Source organism: Vulpes vulpes, chromosome 9, assembly GCF_048418805.1.
Source record: "Vulpes vulpes isolate BD-2025 chromosome 9, VulVul3, whole genome shotgun sequence".
NCBI lineage: Eukaryota > Metazoa > Chordata > Mammalia > Carnivora > Canidae > Vulpes > Vulpes vulpes.
Window position 1 is genome coordinate 22,572,415 of NC_132788.1, and position 21,171 is coordinate 22,593,585.

The 21,171-nt window shown below is 36.3% G+C and overlaps 1 protein-coding gene across 7 annotated transcripts in view; it reads right to left on the reverse strand.

Annotated features, from left to right (window-relative positions):
* The window catches only part of FBXO16 (F-box protein 16), a 78,573-nt gene that overhangs the window by 41,290 nt on the left and 16,112 nt on the right, over positions 1-21,171 (reverse strand). For 5 of the 7 annotated variants that reach the window (XM_072719575.1, XM_026007850.2, XM_026007852.2 and 2 more), the window contains exons 4-6: positions 13,835-14,041; positions 9,470-9,634; positions 4,268-4,500 (exon numbers count right to left, since the gene is read on the reverse strand). In XM_072719575.1, coding sequence (XP_072575676.1) covers positions 4,268-4,500; positions 9,470-9,634; positions 13,835-14,041 — 605 coding nt within the window. The remainder of the gene's footprint in view (positions 1-4,267; positions 4,501-9,469; positions 9,635-13,834; positions 14,042-21,171) is intronic. The other 2 variants (XM_026007851.2, XM_072719576.1) reach the window with 1 other exon arrangement.

Genomic DNA, 21,171 nt, shown 5'->3' on the forward strand with positions numbered 1-21,171 from the left:
AAAACTTTCTCCCAACTTTTAATTAAGAAGTTTCAAACATACAAAATAGTTGAAAGAATAGCACAGTAATCACCCATACACTCTCCAACTAGATTCAACAATTAGTGACATTCAGTTATTTTTGCTTTCTCTCTATATATACATATGTATACATATGTATACATGCACAGGCCACATATATGTGCAGGTATGTATTTTTTGCTACACCACAGGAATATAAATTACAGACATTTCACCCCTAAATACTTCAATATTCATCTCCTAAGATAAAGACATTTGCCTCCTCAACCACATTAGTATCATGATATTTTGGAAAACGAACAGTAATTCTTTATTATCATTTAATATTCAGTCCATATTCAAATTTCTGCAATTGTCCCAAGAATGCCTTCTTTTTTGAAATATTAGAATTCTATCTAGATTCAAACTGTATTTGGTTATGTCTCTTATGTTAGAATATTTTCCCCACTTTTTTTTTTTTCCCCACGGCACTGACTCTTCGAAGAGTCCAAGCATCTGGTCTATGTCGGTGAATATAGCACATGCACTTAAAAAAAATGTGTTTGTGGAATTGTCTATCTTTTTAAAGCTGTCAATTTTTGTCTTATGCTCTTTGAGGCTTTGTAATTAGGTACATATGCATTTATAACAGTTACATGTTTTCGTTTAGTTAATATTTATATTATTATGAAGTGCTGCCCTTTATCTTTGGTAATACTTTATCTTAATGTCTATTTTATTTGATGTTAATGGCCATTCTAGCCTTCGTATGCTTATTTCTTTGCATGGTACATCTTTTTCCATCACTTCATTTTTATTTATTTTTATTTATTTTTAAGATTTTATTTATTTATTCATGATAGACATAGAGAAAAAGAGAGAGGCAGAGACACAGGCAGAGGGAGAAGAAGCAGGCTCCATGCCGGGAGGCCGACGCAGGACTCGATCCCAGGACCCTGGGATCATGCCCTGGGCCAAAGGCAGGCACTGAACCGCTGAGCCATCCAGGAATCCCGCATCACTTCATTTTTAAACTTATTTGTGTCTTTAAATTTAGGGTGTGTCTCTTGTAAAATATATACAGTTGGTTCTTGCCTTTTTACCTGTTCTGATAATGTCTGACTTTTAATTGGACGTTCAATACATTAACGTTTAATGTAATTATTGCTTTTCACAAAAAGTATTTGAGTTTCACAGAAAACTCAGGACAATAGCACTTAATGTACCATACATATGTCTGGGTATCTAAATTTGCCTCTCTTTTATTTACCACCATAGTTCAGACTAAGGGCCATATACATACTCTTAAATATTATCTTCATGGATATATTGATCAATACACAGTCAATACATTCACAATGATTCAAAATTCAAGAGTTCAAAAGGATGTGCAGTGAAATTTGTCCTATCTATCCTTGTCTCCAACTTACTGTTCTCTTCCTTGAAGGCAAGTGTATTATTGTGTATATTCCAGAGATATTTTATGTATAGATATTTATGAATATATACATATATTCTTTCTTCTCCATCTACTTTAATATAAATGGCAGAATGTCTTTTAAGCTTTGATTGTATCTTTTTTTTTTCTGCCCAATATTTTCTAAATTACCAGCAAACTAATTAGGCTTTTTCTGATACAACTAGATAGATTTAAAGTTCATGAATTCAAAGGCTATACTTCTCTCAAAATCATTTAATGAGTATTGCAAAGCTAATCAGTGGTGATATAAAAATGAGTAAGACATGGTCTGCATGCTCAAAGAGTTCAATTCTTGCCTAGTTAGGGATACCACTCTCATCTCACCTCCAAAAGGACTCCAATAGTCCTGAAAATACACATGTAATCTGAATGTCCCCAAGTCACCAAACTTTCTGGAATTACTCTTTCTTTTTAAAAAAAATTTTTTTAATTCAATTAATTAACATAAATGTATTATTAGTTTCAGAGGTAGAGGTCAGTGATTCATCTGTCTTATATAACACCCAGTGCTCATTACATCAAATATCCTTTCTTTTATTACCCAAATAATATAATTTTAGAAACTATCCTACAAAAGAGGTATTTACTTACTATGTGTCAGGCACTATCATAAGCATTTCACATACATGAGGATTACCTCACAGGGATCCTATGAGTTAGATATTACTTACTGCCATTTTATAGGTGTAGAAGTTAAGGAACTCCCCAGGATCACATTAGAAGTGTGGGAGTCTGGATTTGAACCCAAGTAATATGGCACCAGAGCTTGTATACTGCCACCATCTTATGCTGCCCTGATGTTAATCTGTTGAAATATCTTCTGAAAACATGGACATATGTGTTTCCTATATACATGCACATATGTGTGTCTATCAACAAATAAACATACGTATGTATATACAGATACAGATTTATATTTTTTTACTTTTTCCTCTTTCTGTACAATGGGTGGCAACTATAGATACTCTCTTAAAATTTGCTTTTCTGACTTAACAACCTACCCTCTCACTCCTTATCAGTTCATAGAGCGCTTCCTCATTTCTACTGTTGCCTAGTTTACCACTGTGTAAATGGACCATACATAGTTTATTCAACAGACACTATGTAGGAAAATTTAAGTTATTCACAATATTTAAAAGTTGTAAACAATCCTGCAGTAAAACCCCTGCACAAATATTCTTTCCATATTTTCAAGGTTGATTCCTAAAAGTGGGATTTGGGGGTCAAAATGTAAATGCATACGTATTTTTGCTAGATAACTGTCAAACACCCCTCCATAAGGTTATGCTAATTTATCTTCCCACCTGCAATGTATGAGGCTGTTTGCCCACAGCCTTACGAACAGAAAGTACTGTCAAACTTTTAAAGCTTTTGCCAATCGTATAATTGAAAAATGGTAAAATAATGAGATTTGTTAGTGGGAATGGGGGTGGAAAAGACAACAGGGTAAGAGTGGAGTAGAAGAGATGAGGATGTGAGTATATCTTTTGTGCACTTCTTGTATATTTTTATATAGTTTTAACTTTAGAACAATGTAACATACCTACACTCATAGTAAAAGGAGATATTTTAAAAAAAGAACCCAGAGACGCCTGGGTGGCTCAGCGGTTGAGCCTCTGCCTTCAGCTCAGGGCATGATCCTTGAGTCTGGGATGGAGTCCCACATTGGACTCCTTGCAGGGAGCCTGCTTCTCCCTTTGCCTATGTCTCTGCCTCTCTCTCTCTGTATCTCTCATGAATAAATAAATAAAATATTTTTAAAAAAGAACCCATATAACTTTGGAACACAGTATTATGAATATATGTCCTCAGACTAAAATCAAAAAGAATTATAAACAAATATTGAATTCTAGTTAGATTTTTTTCTTAGGATTTTATTTATTTATATGACACAGAGAGTGAGCACAAGCAGTGGGAGCAGCAGAGGGAGAGGGAGAAGCAGACTCCCCACTGAGCAGGGAGCCTGACAAAGATGTGGGGATTGATCCTAGGATCCCAGAATCATGACCTGAGCTGAAAACAGAAGTTTAACCAACTGAGCCACCCAGGTGTCTCAGCAGAGTTGTTTTAATAATGAAATGGGTTAGTTATATTGAAATTCCTTTCTGAATTTGTTTTTTTTAAGATTTTATTTATTTATTCATAAGAGACACACACACAGGAGAGAGAGAGACAGAGACACAAGCAGAGGGAGAAGCAGGCTCCATGCAGGGAGCCCGATGTGGGACTCGATCCCGGGCCTCCAGGATCATGCCCTGGGCTGTAGGCAGGTGTTAAACCACTGAGCCACCCAGGGATCCCCTCCTTTCTGAATTTGTAAGTAAATATATACTGTTTTTGTAAATGTGTATATATATTACATAGTATAGAATTTTTATATAAATTATATATGTACATATAATATATAATCAAACTCATATATGTGTATATATAACTTGTATAAATAAATATGAGAGCCCGATTTCTCACTGTCAGAGAAGGGAGGTGCAAATATGAAAAAGGAAAAGACCAGAACAAACTCTATGGTGCTAGACTGAAATTTGAAGTCTTAAATATTAAAAGAAGCTATAACATTAAGTCATTATAGCTACAAGATGCAAACAAATCCAAATGAACAGGGTAAACTTGCCAATAGTGGTTTATTTACCTTTCAATTACTTTTTGCTTCTATGTATTGAAAGGTATTTGCATTTCACAGTAAATTCTATTTTCCTCTTGTCATATAATTAAGTGCCAGCAAATTGTTTCTAACAGCAAATAAATAGAGAAGAGCATAGAGCTTCTCACCCTTGCCAGATTTGCTCAATGGGGTCACAGTTGTCCAGATAATTGAAGCGAATGATATCAGTTGGATGCTTATCAGAGGATCGCCAGGGTGGGAGTTCTTTCTCCGCTGTGTGAGTCTTCTTCCTCAAAGAGGAAGAGGACCGGAAAGCTGATGCAGGAGACTGCTTTTCCCCTGGAGACCTGCTTGTAACTGGTTGAACATTGGCAATGGCAAACCCATCTTTTGGAGGTGTCTAGAACAAGAAAATTAATTATTTCTGGTCTTAGAACATCATAAAAATCACAACAATAAAACAAAGCAGCAGCAGCAGCATCACCACAATTACAATGATAAAGGTGACAATAATGAAGCAGCCACCAACCCAGGAGTCCTTGTATATGCTAGGTACTGTCTCAGGAAGTTTTCATGTATTATTTTATTTAATTTTCATAATAACTCTAAAAGGTAATAGTTACTACTCCCATTTTACAGAAGAGGAAACTGAAGATAGGACAAGTCGATGAGCTTGTCCTCTACTACATAAGTAGTAAGACAGAAGGTCAGAATTTGAATCTAGGACTGTCTTGCTTCAAGCCTTTGCACTAAACCTCTTTATCCTGTACTGCCACCTCTTCCACCACATCATTGCATAATTTTTTCATGACTGCAGTTAATTGACTCATGAACACGTGCACATTCCAAAAATTAGTTCTCCAGGCTTAATTATCTGTAACACATAGGGACAACTTTGAGTTATACAGAGGTAGACTATAGATTTTGTCAGTTATCAAAACCTTAACTGCTCCCAAAGAATACTTTTGCTTTAATTTCCCAAATGGAAAGTCTATTTTTGTGTGTGAAATTCATAAGGTTTTTATGTGGTTGTAACCTAAGGGAAGTGGTTAATGGTATGTTGAGAAGCCATTAAAGGCTTAATTTTTGTTCTTTAAGAGATTAGGGAAGCTTTGTATGGTAAATTGGTTTGCTTGAATTGTTTGTGACAATTAAGAAATTCCCCAATCCATTCAAACAGAATCAGTTAGTTTCTTACCCTTGTTTCAAGTGTTCTTTGTATCTACTTCTGATACAGGACAGTACTTGGTACTGAGTGCTATAATTGGGTATTTGTCTTATGTCCTAGGCCACTAGACTAGACTCCTTGAAAGCAGGGTTAGGATCATTATACTCAGCATTGACCATATAACAGTATTTTTAAAAAGATTTTATTTATTTATTCATGAGAAACACAGAGAGAGAGAGAGAGAGAGAGAGAGAGAGAGAGAGAGAGAGGCAGAGACACAGGCAAAGGGAGAAGCAGGCTCCATGCAGGGAGCCCGATGCAGGACTCGATCCCGGGTCTCCAGGATCATGCCCTGGGCCGAAGGCAGGTGCTAAACCACTGAGCCACCCAGGGATCCCCATATAACAGTATTTAATAAGTATTTATTAATTTAATGAATGATTGTAGTTTGATAAATTAAGAAGAAATTTTATATTTATATAATAGTTCATTATTGGTTTAATATTTAATATTTTGTTCAGGTCTCATTTAGAATGGACATTCATTTAATTTCTCTGAGCTTATATTGAACAAAATCTGTTTTTGCTGAAGAAGGTCTAGTTTAATACTACTGGTAATAAATAATATATGATAATAAAAAATTTCAGGGGGGAAATTCAGGCATAAGTGCTAGTAATAATATATAAATAAACATTGTTCATTCTGAAAAGTAACAAAATGTTTGACACTTTAAAAATATAGGATATAATGAAAACTGATGAGTTTTCTATATTAAGTAAACAAAAGTTTTGTTCACCTAGGGTCTTTGAGAATTTTTAAAATCATGACATTGCACTTTTGTTTATGTTTTTGTCTGCATATACTGAGGTGATTATACACCTTTTCTCTTTTATTCTGTGAATTATATATATATATATTTTTAATATTATGCCAATTTTACTTCCCATGGATACTTCCCACTTGGTCATCATGTATTATCCTTTCTTTATATAGAACTTGATTTAATATACTAATATTTTTATATTTCTGTTCATAAGGAATATTAATCTGTGGTTTTGTTTTCTTGTAAAGGCTTTATCTGGTTTTGGTATAAAGGTAATGGGATGGGAAGTATTCCTTCATCTTTTATTTTATGAATTTCTGTAGACTTGGTATTTCTACTTTAAATGTGTGATAGAATTCACCAGTGGAAAAAAAAAAAAAAGAATTCACCAGTGAAGCTATCTGGTTCTGGAGCTTTGTGGAAAGTTATGAATTCAATTTTTATTTTTTATTTATTTTATTTTAAAAAATATTTTATTTTTATTTATTCATGAGAGACACAGAGAGAGGCAGAGACACAGGTAGAGAGGGAAGCAGGCTCCCCCAGGTGGAGCCCGTTGCAGGACTCATTCCCAGGACCCTGGGATCACGACCTGAGCCAAAGGCAGATTCTCAACCACTAAGCCACTCACGTGTCCCATGAATTCAATTTTTAAATTGGTAAAGATTTATTCATGTTTTCTATTTCCTTGTGAGACTGCTTTTGTAATCTGTATTTTAAAGAATTGCCCATTTTATCCAGGTGGTTGAATTTAGTGACATGGACTTGTTCATAATATGCTTCTTATGTTTATAGGATCTGTAGTGATGCCCCCTCTTTCATTCCTATTACTAGTAATTTATGCTTTCTCTCTTTTTTCCCATCATCAACCTAGCTAGATTGGCTCCTTCTATCTACTTTGGGTTAACTTACTCTTCTTTTTCTAGATGAAGTCTTTTTGAAATTACGTTCTTTGGATAGATAGCATAGCCTGACAGACAGTTATAAAGGTCATTCTAGTCCAGTCCTCTCATTTTAAAGTTGGGGAAACTAATATTAACCACAATCATTTGCTTGTAAAATGCTTTCAAAAGCTCTGCTGGAGCACCTGCCAGGTACAGAGTATTGAGGGAAGGTGCTTGAGTGAAAGTAAATTAGGCTCTAATCCAGTGGCTGCCTATGTTTGCCATCACTGGAGCAACCTCACAAGGAATCACACAAATTATTCAAGTACACATAGCGCTGATAGTTGACTTTTTATTTATTTTATTTTTAAAAAATATTTTATTTATTTATTCATGAGAGACACATACACACACAGAGAGAGGCAGACACAGGCAGAGGGAGAAGCAGGATCCCTGGTTTCCAGATCAGGCCCTGGGCTGAAGGTGGCGCTAAACCACTGAGCCATCCGGGCTGCCCGACAGTTGACTTTATAACCTTAGTCATATGACTTAGTCTTTCTGACTTAAGTCTATTTATTAACAGAAAAACTGGGGTGTCTGGGTAGCTCAGTTGGTTGAGCATCTGCCTTGATCCCAAGGTCCTGGGATGGAGTTCCTGCTCAGTGAGAAGTATGCTCCTCCCTGCTTATGCTCTCTTTCTTTTGCTCTCTCTCAAATAAATAAATAAAATCTTAAAAAACAAAACCCAGAAAAACTAAAGTTTGATATACCAAAGTGTTCCCTAAAGAAGTTTAATACTAAGCAATTTTCTTGCATCAGAATGATTCATCATTTTTAAATAAAGTTATGCACATTTTATAGAAAAGAATTACAACTAAAGACAAAGCTTTCAAGTCAGTTTTACAAATAATACTCAAAATGTCTTCTCCTTCTATAAGTTGGCTAATCACTTTTCTCTTCTCTGCCCAAGTATGGCCCAAGCTTCAGCTATTGAATGCCATTCTCTGCCTTCTAACTGAAAATGAAAGTTAAGAAAAGCCTTATCAGTTTTTGAAATCATAGCTATAGGGGACGCCTGGGTGGCTCAGCAGTGGGCATTTGCCTTCAGCTCGGGGTGTGATCCCAGAATCCAGGATTGAGTCCCACATCAGGCTCTCTATGGAGAGCCTGCTTCTCCCTCTGCCTGTGTCTCTGCCTCTCTCTGTGTGTCTCTCATGAATAAATAAATAAATATTAAAAAAAAAAGAAATCATAGCTATGGTAATTTTTAAAACAATTTTTTCTATCACTACAGTTTACATTTTTCTTTTTAAAAAAATCCTTATGGCACACACCAATTACTGAAATCAGAAAGGCTAGTTTTATCATTGCAATTGTAACAATATTAATTATGCATAGTTTATTACTATACTAAATGTAGATGGATTCTACTTTAAAACAATAAAGCTAAACCTAAATGAGCAAGTTAGGAGTTGACTATTCATCTTTCAAAAGGATTCTTCAATTTTAAAAGGATTCACTGCAATTTTTTCATAGAATATGATACCCCTGTGGTTTTAAAAATCATTAAAAAATTTAATTTACACATAATTTTTCAGGAACTCATCTATTGTACAAAACGATGCACAGCTCTGCATGTGTATAGATCACACCATAAAGAAAAGGCTCATAAAATTTTCCCATGAGTCATCTAATTAACTGTGACTATAAGAATGAACGTAAACATTGGTTATAATGTAGGGAAAACAACTAGAAAAATTATTCTCACATTATTTACTTTTTATGATTATATGTAAATGCTTTACATTGCTTAGTTTCTAGATTAAAAAGAACTTTAGTATACTTGTTATTCCCTTCCAAAATTATGGATTTATTGGAAAACTTTTCTTAGGAATGATATAAAAATAAACTTTACCTCACCTGGTAGAATCAGAAAATTTTAATTACTAAGGTAAAATTTGATGATCCATTGATAGCAAATGCTGCACATTGTCCACAGAGTCCTGATGTCAGAATTGCCTAGCGTGTGAGTCAGAGATATGAAAATCCAGGAATCTGAACAGAGTGAGGATCTCTCCTATCCTAACCTCCTGGGTGGAGCTGCAGTTTGGGAGTGTTCAATGAGGGCGGTCAGCTAACATGGGGATGTCTTGAAAAAGACTATCAAGTTTCAGAAAAGGAGAATTTTGAAGTAATAGTTTATTTCCTTTGAACCAAGTCCCTTCCCCAACTTCAAGTTTGATCAATTTAGTCTTAGTCCTAGAATTCTTTTTTTTTTTAAAGTTTTTATTTAAATTCTAGTTAGTTAATCGACAGTGTGGTATTAGTTTCAGGTGTACAATTTAGTTATTTAACACTTGCATACGACACCCTGGGCTCATTACAAGTGCACCCCTTAATCCTCATCACCTGTTTAACTCATTCCTCACTCCCACCCCCCATATTCCTAAACAGCTAATATTTGTATGCTTGTCGCTTTTTGCCCCAAATTTACCTTAGGCTTGGTAACATGAAGTTCTTTTACCATTTGAATGTAGTGCTTCTTCCATATACCCTGCTCAAAGGGAGTTGGAGAAAAATTGATGTACCAGTTAAATCGTAAACATTTGAGCATCCAGAGCTGATCCAACTCTGTTAAGTTCTTCCAATGCCAGCTCACCTGGAAAAACAACAGTTGGAAAAACAAACAACTACTCAGTCTACATGCCCATTTTCTCTGGGTCTTGAGCTGTCACCCTGGACCTGAGATCACTTCTTGTTCTTTTCTTCCAAATCAAAGCTTAGTTACCTGGAGTGCTTCCTACCCAGGCAGAAGGATTTTCTTTATTTTTCTTTTCTTAATTTTTTTTTTATTTATTTATGATAGTCACATACACACACACACACACACACAGAGGCAGAGACACAGGCAGAGGGAGAAGCAGGCTCCATGCACCGGGAGCCCGATGTGGGATTCGATCCCGGGTCTCCAGGATCGCGCCCTGGGCCAAAGGCAGGCGCCAAACCGCTGCGCCACCCAGGGATCCCAGGATTTTCTTTAAATGTTAAATCACACTTAGATTCAGAGTCAACCAATATTTCTTGATTACCTATTAACCATCCCCTCAAGGAGGTAGGTGTTATTATTACTCTCTTGCTGCAAATGAAAGGACTGTGGCTCAGATAAGACTTTGGAACTTCCTAGAAGTTCCTGAGCTTCATATGAAAGTTATATGAGGGTTATCGAAGCTCAGATCTGCATATTATGTACTCATTTTTTGGTATGCTTCCATTTTCTCTCCATTCTTGTGTTTTAACTGAATAGAAATGTTATAAGCAGAATGCAATTAGTAGTATCATATGGTGTGTCCTAGATAGTCTTTAAGATTCCATACAGCTCTGCTCATTCATTCCATTCCAATGGCATCATGGTCACTCTCGCACATCTAGCAAATGATGGAGGTGACCCTACTATGTGCAGCAGTATTTTCAATAACTTACTCCAGATTTTGAACAAGTCTTGCTGAAAACTAGGGTCAAGTTCATGTATAAAGTTCAGACTAGAGGTTCTGTGTCTTGGCTATAAGAGTCGCAAAGATGACATCTAACCTTCCAACCCAAATTTCATCCTTGAAAAACTGCTTCATTTTCAACATTAAAGCATTAATGACTTTTGAACAAAAGAAAGAAAGAAAGAAAGAAAGAAATACAGGCACGGTGGGTGAAACACTGTAATATACATCCATTTTTCTGGCCCTCCTATTCTCCCTCCTTCTATCTATCAAGTGCTGAGTTCCAGTATATTTAGCATTGTTTTCTGTGCTGAAGAGGAGACATTACAGAATAGGGGAGGACACAATTACAAGAAATAACAGGTTCAGGAACTGAAGGGATGAAAAAGGGTAGAGAATCTGACAGAGCCCTGCAGGCAGGAACAGAAATCACATCTACCTTGTTCAATGCAGAAATAAAACAACATCAACCTTAATCCCTATATGGTTAATTAACTCAGAATTCCATGGAGAGGTGAGGTTTCAGAGGGAGGGGATGAGGAGAAAGGTTTCTCATTTCTCATTTTTTCCTCATTTTCCTTACATCTTGTTTTAACCTGGGTATTAAGTTGTTTTTATTCCCCCAGGGTAGATAAGGGTTTGTATGTTTGTGTTTTTGCTTTTTAGTGTTGTTTGTTTTAAGGTAGACAGGAACAAGGAGAATTGAAGAGTAGGTAAGAGCTTTTTAAAATTATCAGACCCACCCCTCCATCTTTTTAAACGGTTCAAAGTTCATTTTATTGCAATGACAGTATTGTTTAAATCTAGCTGAAGAACAACTGTCTGTGTCATTCCTCCCTGTCAATACTGGGAACAAATGTAATGCTGAGATCTTGCAAAACAGACATATGGTACACATATATGATAGGATTAGTGATTTCAAATAATACTTCCCTTAAATGATAACATTCACATTGTGCAAAACTTGGAAAATTCTGAGAAGTTAAAGGAAAACAATACCCATAACTGTATCAATCAGAGATAACCTTTATTAATAACCTGAGAGAGTTCTTTTCTTTTTTCTAGGCATGTATGAAACAAAATTGGGAGATTCTATATATAAAATTTTAAATTGTGCTTTCTTCATTTTACATATTATAAGCATCTTTGTTCTTCAAAAACATATTTTCTAATGGCCATTCAGTAATTCATCATATGACTATATGATAGTCTCTTATTATTGGACATGTAGAATGCTATGCTTTTTAAAGAAATGTTTCACTTTTGGAATATGTAATTAGTGTACATTAATACTAAATTTAAAGATCCAAAAGGACATGAGGTAAAAGTCTCTCTCTCATCCCCATCCTCTGGTCACTCATTCCCCTCACTGGATGCAACCACTGCTATAGCTCCTGTGTATCATTCCAGAAACATCCTAGGCCTATTTAATAAATATGTGTATATTCTTTTTCCTTTCAAAAGTAGTAGGACAGTTCTGTACCTTTGCTTTTTTCACTGATGATACATCTTAAAGATTGTTGCAATTTATTTAACCAGTCCCCTAATGATGGACATTTCCATTGTTTCCAAACTTTAGCTATTACAAACGATGCTACAATATTCTTATACAGACAGGTTTTATATATTAAAGCATTCCAAGAAGTGGAACTGCTGAATCAAAGGAAAACGTTATTGGTTGTACCAATTTATCTACCAACCATATATGAACTTTCTTATTACCTCACACCCTCATCAATACAGAATGTGATCATTAAAAAAAAAAAAAACCTCAGTTAATTTGAGTCATGAAAAATGGCATCACACAATAAGGTTTAGCATTTTATCTCTTTAAAAACATCTATAGGGACGCTGGGTGGCGCAGCGGTTTAGCATCTGCCTTCCACCAGGGCATGATCCTGGAGTCCTGGGATTGAGTCCCACATTGGGCTCCCTGCATGGACCCTGCTTCTCTCTCTGCCTACTGTCTCTGCCACTCTTGCTCTCTCCCTGTCTCTCTCATTAATAAATAAATAAAATCTTTAAAGATAATAACATTAAAAATTTTTTAAAAATAAAAACTTCTAAAAAAAACTTCTACATTTCTTTATGTGAACTACTTGTTCATTTCCTTTGCTCATTTTTCTGTTGTGTTGTTCATCTTTTTTATTTGTTCTTAATACAGATTTATAGGAATTCGTTAAAACAGTAGGAAATTATCCACTCACTGGCAATATGTTTTTTCCTTGTTTATTGTTTGGGGATTTATTAATGAAGTTCTTTTTTATGAAGAAAATTTTAATGTTTATAGTTACAACTTAAAATCTAATATATATATAATGAATAAAGCAAGATTTTAAATTGTGTATTTTCTTTTAAGACTTCTGGGTATAATAGAATATTCACAAAGGCCTCCTTCCCTATGTTTTCTTTGAGTACTTCAATGGTTTCCTTTTATTTCATACCAATCTTTTACCTTATTGGAATTTTTTTTCAGATAGCTGCCCAATTGTCCCAACACCATTTACTGAGTAACTCCCTTCTTACTACATTCATTTTCTTAATTTTATATTTTATGTATGTATGTATGTATGTATGTCTGAGAGAGACAGAGAGAGAAAGAGAGCATGAGCACATGCCAGAGTGAGAGAGAGAGAGCACTAGTAGTGGGGAGAGAGAGAAGCAGACTCCCCAGTGAACTGGGAGCCTGATGTGGGGCTCAATTCTAGGACCTGGGTTCATGACCTGAGCTGAAGGCAGATGCTTAACCTATTGAGCCACCCAGGCGCCTCATCATTTTAATTTTAAAGACTAAAATTAAGTTACACATACATGAATATATGGTAACAAGTAATTTCTGGGGTTACCAGACTCTACAAAAATTCTCAATAAAATGGCTATCAGTTTCATCTTGTAAGTAATAGAAGTATACTTCAACAACAGTCCCTTTTCCAAGGCTGCTGGAAGCAAGTCTACTCACTCTGAACTCTGAATCTTGTATTCTTTGTGCATACCTCTCTAGGACCTCATTTTGAGCTTTTCCGTTTACAAGTGGCCTGCATTATACAATTCAGAATTGTATTCTTTTCCTATGTTCTGCAACATGAAACTATCCTGCTGATGAACCATTTTATATATATGCATTTGTCTCCTCAGCAGTGAATACTATTCTGTTGTCACTAGTGATGCCTTACATCATTTTATATGTATTTTTGAGCACTAAATACAGAGGCACAAAGAAGACAGGGGATAATTCAAACTATATGGACTACACATATAGACCATCTCATCTATTTCTTGGTTTTACATATGTGCTTTTTCTCCCCCCTCATTTTAGAATTTTCTAGGCTATCAGTACAAAACGTTGTATACTTATTGTTTGCCTTTACCTGTGCACAACGACAAAGGCTTCGGGGGTCCAGGAAAGAAAAGATGTATAAAGATAACACCCTTGGAAGCTTGGTAGTAAAATCCAGAGCTTCTGCTGGAATTTTTTCCTGAAGCTTTTGACAGCAGAACTTCTGCTGTGACAGGGAGCAACGTTCTAACAGGCCTGTCAAGATTCTTCTCCGTTGAGAGTCTGTCCATTTGTCAAACTGGAAAAAAGAAAGATAAAAAAACCCTGCAGGTTCAGTCAGATACCAGAGATTCATTAGAGGAAGGGGTAAGAATGGCATAGAAAGTGAGCTTAATATTTTATTCCTAATGAATAGCATGTATACCTTCCCCCAGTTAATAAATTTGATATTTTGCCACTTACCTGTCCTTTCTCACATTGATACATATGAGCATGTGCAAGACCTGAGTAGGTACACAGAAGTGCATTTGACCTCAGAGCTTGTAGTTACATAAGCACAGTAAGTTGGAAGCTGGCCATATTCATGAACTGAGAAAACATATACTTAAAAATATAACTTCAAGAGAAGGCATCTGGGCAATCTCTCTGGCCAGAGTTTCTGTACTAGCTCATAAGTGCTTAACTCCAGGACCAGAAACAAAGGTTTGCATTCACAATTGGAGATAAGGTGTACTACACAAATATCCCTGAGAAGGGGAGTATGTTGGGTTAAAGTCTCTCTAATGTGTAAATGATTGATTGGAGAGAAAATGTCAATAGGAAGACCTGAAAAAAAAAAAAAAAAAAAAGAGTGCCAGGGACAGGAAGTAGATGCCAGGGTAGACTGGGGCATGCTGAACAAAAGCTTTGGTCACTTCACAATTTGCCCCAGAGAGAACTCTCGATCAGTCCCAAGATCAATGACTGATCAAAGATAAGAATTTGAGAACTGGACAAAACCAAAAGAAAGGCCTTTATGGGAACACCTACCAATTGAGTGAGCCATTTTACTGGAAGTCTAAACCTTTCTTGTTCCCTTAGCTCATTTTAGAGAAGGGAAATTTTAGAGAAGAGTTTGGGGCTACCTGTATTTTGTATACTATTACATTTCACATATAGATTTTTTCTATGGTTGTCATAAAGTAATGAGAATTATAAGGAACTTTATTTTTATTTTTTTAATAAATTTATTTTTTATTGGTGTTCAATTTACCAACATACAGAATAACACCCAGTGCTCATCCCGTCAAGTGCCCCCCTCAGTGCCCGTCACCCATTCACCCCCACCCCCGCCCTCCTCCCCTTCCACCACCCCTAGTTCGTTTCCCAGAGTTAGGAGTCTTTATGTTCTGTCTCTGCTTCTGATATTTCCCACACATTTCTTCTCCCTTCCCTTATATTCCTATAAGGAACTTTAGTTATAATCATAAAATATACTGAGTACCTAAAAAGCACGACAAGTCAGCTTCACTAGAGTCATATGATGTGTTTTTCTTTTTAATTGGCAACAATACTTCATGATCAAAACTATTCACTATTATAGATCTATTTAATGGCCCAGGAATCTCAGTTTGGAAACTATAATTCAAGGGGAAATGTAGGGAGCAAGATGGAGTCACTCACATCAAGCAGTGACATAAGCAGCCAAGGAAGGATGTTGCAGCTAAGACCAGATATCACCCAAACCAGCACAGACTGGCAGTACTAAAGACTAATAATCAGGAAGGCCATGGGTTTCTGGAAGAACCAAGAGCTGATCATTACTGGAACCAGGAGAGGCCTGCAAAGGCCCAAGACTGATTAAGCTCCTTTAAACAGAGGATTTCTGGATCAAACTGTCAGACTCTGCAGACACTGACCCTTCCACTTCTGACGGTCTTTGAAAGGCAATTGTCGCTCCAGGCCTGGCCTGATTGATCTTAAACATAACAGAGATATTCCACTGCTTGAACATAATAAGCAGTATGAGCTGAGAGCTGACCTAGACTGGACCGAGGCCTCACCTTAACTGTGCTCTCAGGGACTGACCTCCATTTGGTTCGTTAACTTCTTGCCCCCTGTTATAGCTTCTCTGCTGTGTGACTTTGTGTTGTACTTTGTTTTGTGTGATGTGTGTAAAGCTAAGTTAAATGTGTGATGACAAATGTCATTCTGTTTGGAATCCTGACATTGTGGAAAGACAGAACTCATGTAGAGAACTTTATAGTGTGCTTGTGGCAGGGAAGAAAAAAAACAAAACCTCAACTTACAAATAAATGAAGAAAATCTATTCATGTGTGAGTATTCCCTGATTTCTCCTATCCCTATTTCTGCACAATTCATATTTCCAGCTTTCACAATGGGGGATTTCTTTCTTTTTGGGATGGATTGTTAGAATGAAGAGAGAAGCCAGATCAGAATGACTGGGGCCAAGGGAAAAACCATGCCAGAAAAAGTGCACTGATCTATAAAGAGCCCAGGGGAGAGTGTGAAGAGAGAGAAAAGCAGTTAGGTTTTGGCGTGTTGGGAGTTTGGGAGTTCAGAATGTCATTGCCTCGACAGCAATTAGAGACTGTGAGAGAATTGAGGTATAAAGGAAGGTATTAAAAAGAAAACCACTGTACAATGGAGTCACTTATGTTAAGGGCCCATGTCAGCAAACCAAGATTTAATACTAACCTAATTGTATATTATATACCCCCAGGAATATAACCTTTAACCAGTCAATGCGGAATTTCCTGGTCAGCACTAGGAAATTTACCAACAGATCCCTTCCATTTCCCTTAGGAAAGCAACCTTGCCTAAAACAATGCATTCTTTGCTAATAATTTCTGCTGTTAGGCTCCCTCTCTACTTTTTTTGAAAAGAGATTTTATTTATTTATTCATGAGAGATGCAGAGAGAGAGAGAGACAGAGCCATAGGCAGAGGAAGAAGCAGGCTCCATACCAGGGAGCCCGATGTGGGACTGGATCAGACACTCAACCACTGAGCCACCCAGGTGTCCCTTCCTCTCTACTTTTAAAAACCTTTCCTTTTCTGTAGCTCGAGGGAGCTCTTCTCTATTTGCTAGATGGTATGCTGCCTGATTCACAAATTGCTTAATAGAGTCAATTTGATCTTTTAAATTACTCAGTTGACTTTTTGTTGTTTAACAAAAGGAGACCTGAGAACTATTGTCAAGAGTTTTGAACTGGTTCTGCTGTGATTTTTTTTTGAAACACAAAGTGAAAATTGGAATTATTTTAAAAGTTACTTGTAGGTGGCATTCTGTGGTTCTGTAGAAACTGAGCTACATGGGGACCCAGGGTGATTATGGTCACAAAAAAATTTTCATGAGATATTATCATCACTGCAAGAAAACAGAAATAACCAAAAATGCCTAACAATAGGGGATCAGATATGCAAACTATAATATATAAACATGATAAGAGAAAGTAAGGGATTACAGATTGATGGTGGGTTTGGGAAGGAGGCCATTAGAGGTCTCACTTCCAGTATTCTCCTATTTCTAATACTCTTTAGAAATAAATCACTAAATCCCAGCTCTGCCACTAAAAACCTCTCAATTTCCTCATTTATACATTAAGAATAATTATATCTAAATTGTAGGGTTGTTGTGAGGATTAAATAAAATAACATATGTAAAATTCTTAATGAGGTGCATGACTCATTGTAGACATAGTAGCCATCATTATACAATATTATCATTAAAAATAATAAGTACGGGGATATCTGGGTGGCTCAGCGGTTTAGCGCCTGCCTTCGGCCCAGGGCGTGATCCTGGAGTCCCGCGATCGAGTCCCACGTAGGGCTCCCTGCATGGAGCCTGCTTCTCCTTCTGCCTGTGTCTCTGCTTCTCTCTATATATATCTCTCATGAATAAATAAAATCTTTTAATAATAAAAAAAATAATAAGTACGGGGACACCTGGGTTGCTCAGCAGTTGAGTGTCTGCCTTTGGTCCAGGGCGTGATCCCAGGATCGGAGATTAAGTCCCACATCGCGCTCCTTGCAGGTAGCCTGCTTCTCCTTCAGCCTATGTCTCTGCCTCTCTCTCACTGTGTCTCTCATGATAAATAAATAAAATCTTTAGTAAAAAAAATAATAAGTATGTGTGTTAAATCAGTGTGAAAAGAATATATATGCAAGCAATTAAATTAAAAAACATAAAATTCTCATGTTTGCAGATTGGCAAGGTTGTAAAGTACATTTAGAATGATTGAGGTTAGCTCATCTACTTTCATTGCTGCCCACAAAAAAAGAGTGAGCTCAGGTGGAAGAACAGTGATTTAAAATGAATATAAAAGAACCTAGCATTATAAAATGCCAAAGAAATCTATAAAAAAAATTAAAACATTTTCCACTAGAGATTAAAAAGATAATTACGTTGGTTTCTCATTTATTTCCTTGATTACCATGATGGTCAAAGGCAATTTATATCTGGCTTTGATAGGTGTTCTTTGCCTCGAGGGATTTTTCCTTTCTAATTGTGTTTGTTTAGGTTAATAGAAAATGAATTTGCATTCCTTGAACTCCTACCAATTGAAGGTGAGTTGATGACTCAGAAGAATGCTTCACAGTTGGGGAAAATCCCTTTGGAATTTAAAAGACGCTAGGAATAATCCAAAAAGTAAATAATCCGTGGAAGAGTTAACTGTCCAGGAATTCGATAATCTCCTACATCTTTCCCATCACCTTTCAAGTAAAAATACCCATAACATAGGAGCCAGGGATCCAATATGTGAAATTTGGGGAAGATACCACTCTTCCATCCTGGTATCACATATGGTACCTTTCTTCACAGTTTCTTTTTTATATTATATTACATTATACCAAGTGTATTATCTTATATCACAATTAAGATAGGATTATATTTTATAATTATTTTAATGCCTTTTTATTTTTTTTTAATTTATTTTTTTATTTTTTTTATTTATGATAGGCACACAGTGAGAGAGAGAGAAGCAGAGACACAGGCAGAGGGAGAAGCAGGCTCCATGCACCGGGAGCCCGACGTGGGATTCGATCCCGGGTCTCCAGGATCGCGCCCTGGGCCAAAGGCAGGCGCTAAACCGCTGCGCCACCCAGGGATCCCTTTTAATGCCTTTTTATATGGCTTTCTGGACTCAATAGAATTGTGAAAATCCTATGTTTGGAGTAGATGTTCCAAGGATTCTTGCTGCAGTTGCAGAAAGTGAGGACATTTGCTAGAGCCTTCAGGTTCCTCTCATCTCACACTAAATGGCAAGGAAAAGTTCACAGCAAGTGAGGGACAATAGAAGAGGAAGACTTGTTATTTTTTGCTTCTTGGTTATTTATCTCAATCTGGTTAAGTTTCTGAGTCCTATTATCAAAAAACACAGGGGCGCCTGGGTGGTTCAGTCAGTTGAGCATCTGCTTTCAGCTCAGGTCATGATCCCAAGGTCCTGGGATCTAGCCCTGCATCAGGCTTTTTGTTTGGCGGGGAGCCTGCTTCTCCCTCTCCCTCTGCCTACTGCTCCACCTACTTCTGATCTCTCTGTCAAATAAATAAATAAATAAATAAATAAATAAATAAATAAATAAATAAAATCTTAAAAAAAATAAAGTATGGACATATTATTTAAAAGTTTCAAAGAGGTATGAATACAGTTAGACATGAAAATCCTCTGTGACTGCTCCTCCCCATCCAATTTCATTCCATTCTCCAGAAATAACCACTATGCACAATTTGATGTTATACATTTCTATGCATTTGCATACATGTAGAGCCATCAATAAGGAAACAGTTAAATAAATTACAATACACCCATCCTGCAAGATACTGCATAGCAGTTTTTTTTTTTCTTAAGATTTTATTTATTTATTCATGAGAGACACACAGAGAGAGAGACAGATATAGGCAGAGGGAGAAGCAGGTTCCATGCGGAAGCCTGATGTGGGACTTGATCCTGGGACTCCAGGATCATGGCCTGAGCCAAAGGGAGACGCTCAACTGCTGAGCCAACCAGGCGTTCCAACATAGCAGTTTAAAAAAACAAACAAAACATAGCCATAAATGACCTGATATGTAATAAACCCAGAGTATATTATTTTCTCATTCATTCATGGCTTATTCATTTTCTCATTCATTCCTTCATCATGGCTATACTGCGATCTACTTACTATTGACACCATTTATGATACAAAAAAAAAAAAAAAACAACTGCAATATTCTGAAACATGCCTTTTCATGTCCTGTGTGAATACTTCTCTAGTACAGATAAGCAGAAGTGGAATTACAGGTTCAAAGGACATTTGCATTGAAAAGTTTAATCAATCCTGTCAAATTGCCTTTTAAAAGTCTTTACCATTTTACAGTCCCTCCAATTGTATTTAAGCATATCCTCTTACTCTCCAATAAATCCTTACTTACGTTGGATATTATCTAGTTCTTCAATTTTTGTTACATCTCACTGTTTGGGAATCTCATTGTTTTAATTTGTATTTCTCTAATTTTAGTGAAACGGATGATATTTTATATGTTCATTGGTCATTTATATATTTTTGTATATTTCTCATTCTTCTACATAGAGGAGGGGCTGTATTTTTCTTTTTGATTTGAAGGAACTCTTTTTTTTTTTTTAAAGATTTGATTTATTCATGAGAGACACAGAGAGAGCACAGAGAGAGAGGCAGAGACATAGGCAGAGGCAGGTTCCCCACAGAGAGCCTGATGTGGGACACCATCCAGGAACTCCGGGATCTTGACCTGAGCCAAAGGCAGACACTCAACCTTTGAGTACCTAGGTGGCCCTGTAGAAAGTCTTTATAATCCTAAATATTAATCTTTACCTATCATGCAACTTGCAAAATATTTTCTCCTGTTTCCCTTTTGAAATTTAGCTCTGTTTATGGTTGTTGCCAGCAAATTAAAAGTAATGCCCTCTACTTTTTTCAAATTCCTTATAACACTATTATTATTATTATTTTACATTTTATTCTTAAGTAATCTTTATACCCAATGTGGGGCTTGAACCCACAACCCTGAGATTAAGAGTTGCATGCTCTACCAACTGAGCCAGCCAGGCATCCCCACTATTACTTCTGTTAACAACATAGAAGGTGAGAAAAAGTTTGAGGTGCTTTCTTTTCAATTAAGGTATTTCAGCTATTGTTTTCTGGGAGTTGTCTTTCTTAGAAGCAATTGCCTTTTCTAACAAGGATTAAAGGGCAGAGAAGATTCAAGAGATAAGGAATTAAGCATGGAACAGGAAAGTAGAGGAGCTTTTTAGTTCCTTTTATTTATTTTGTTACTGTACAGAACGTCAGACAAGACCATGTGCTAATATATAAACAAAAAAGACATTCTATGGCCAATTATCTTTTGGATTGCCTATAATTGGATAGGTTTTATATCTTACTGCATAATGTCCAGATTATTTTTAAA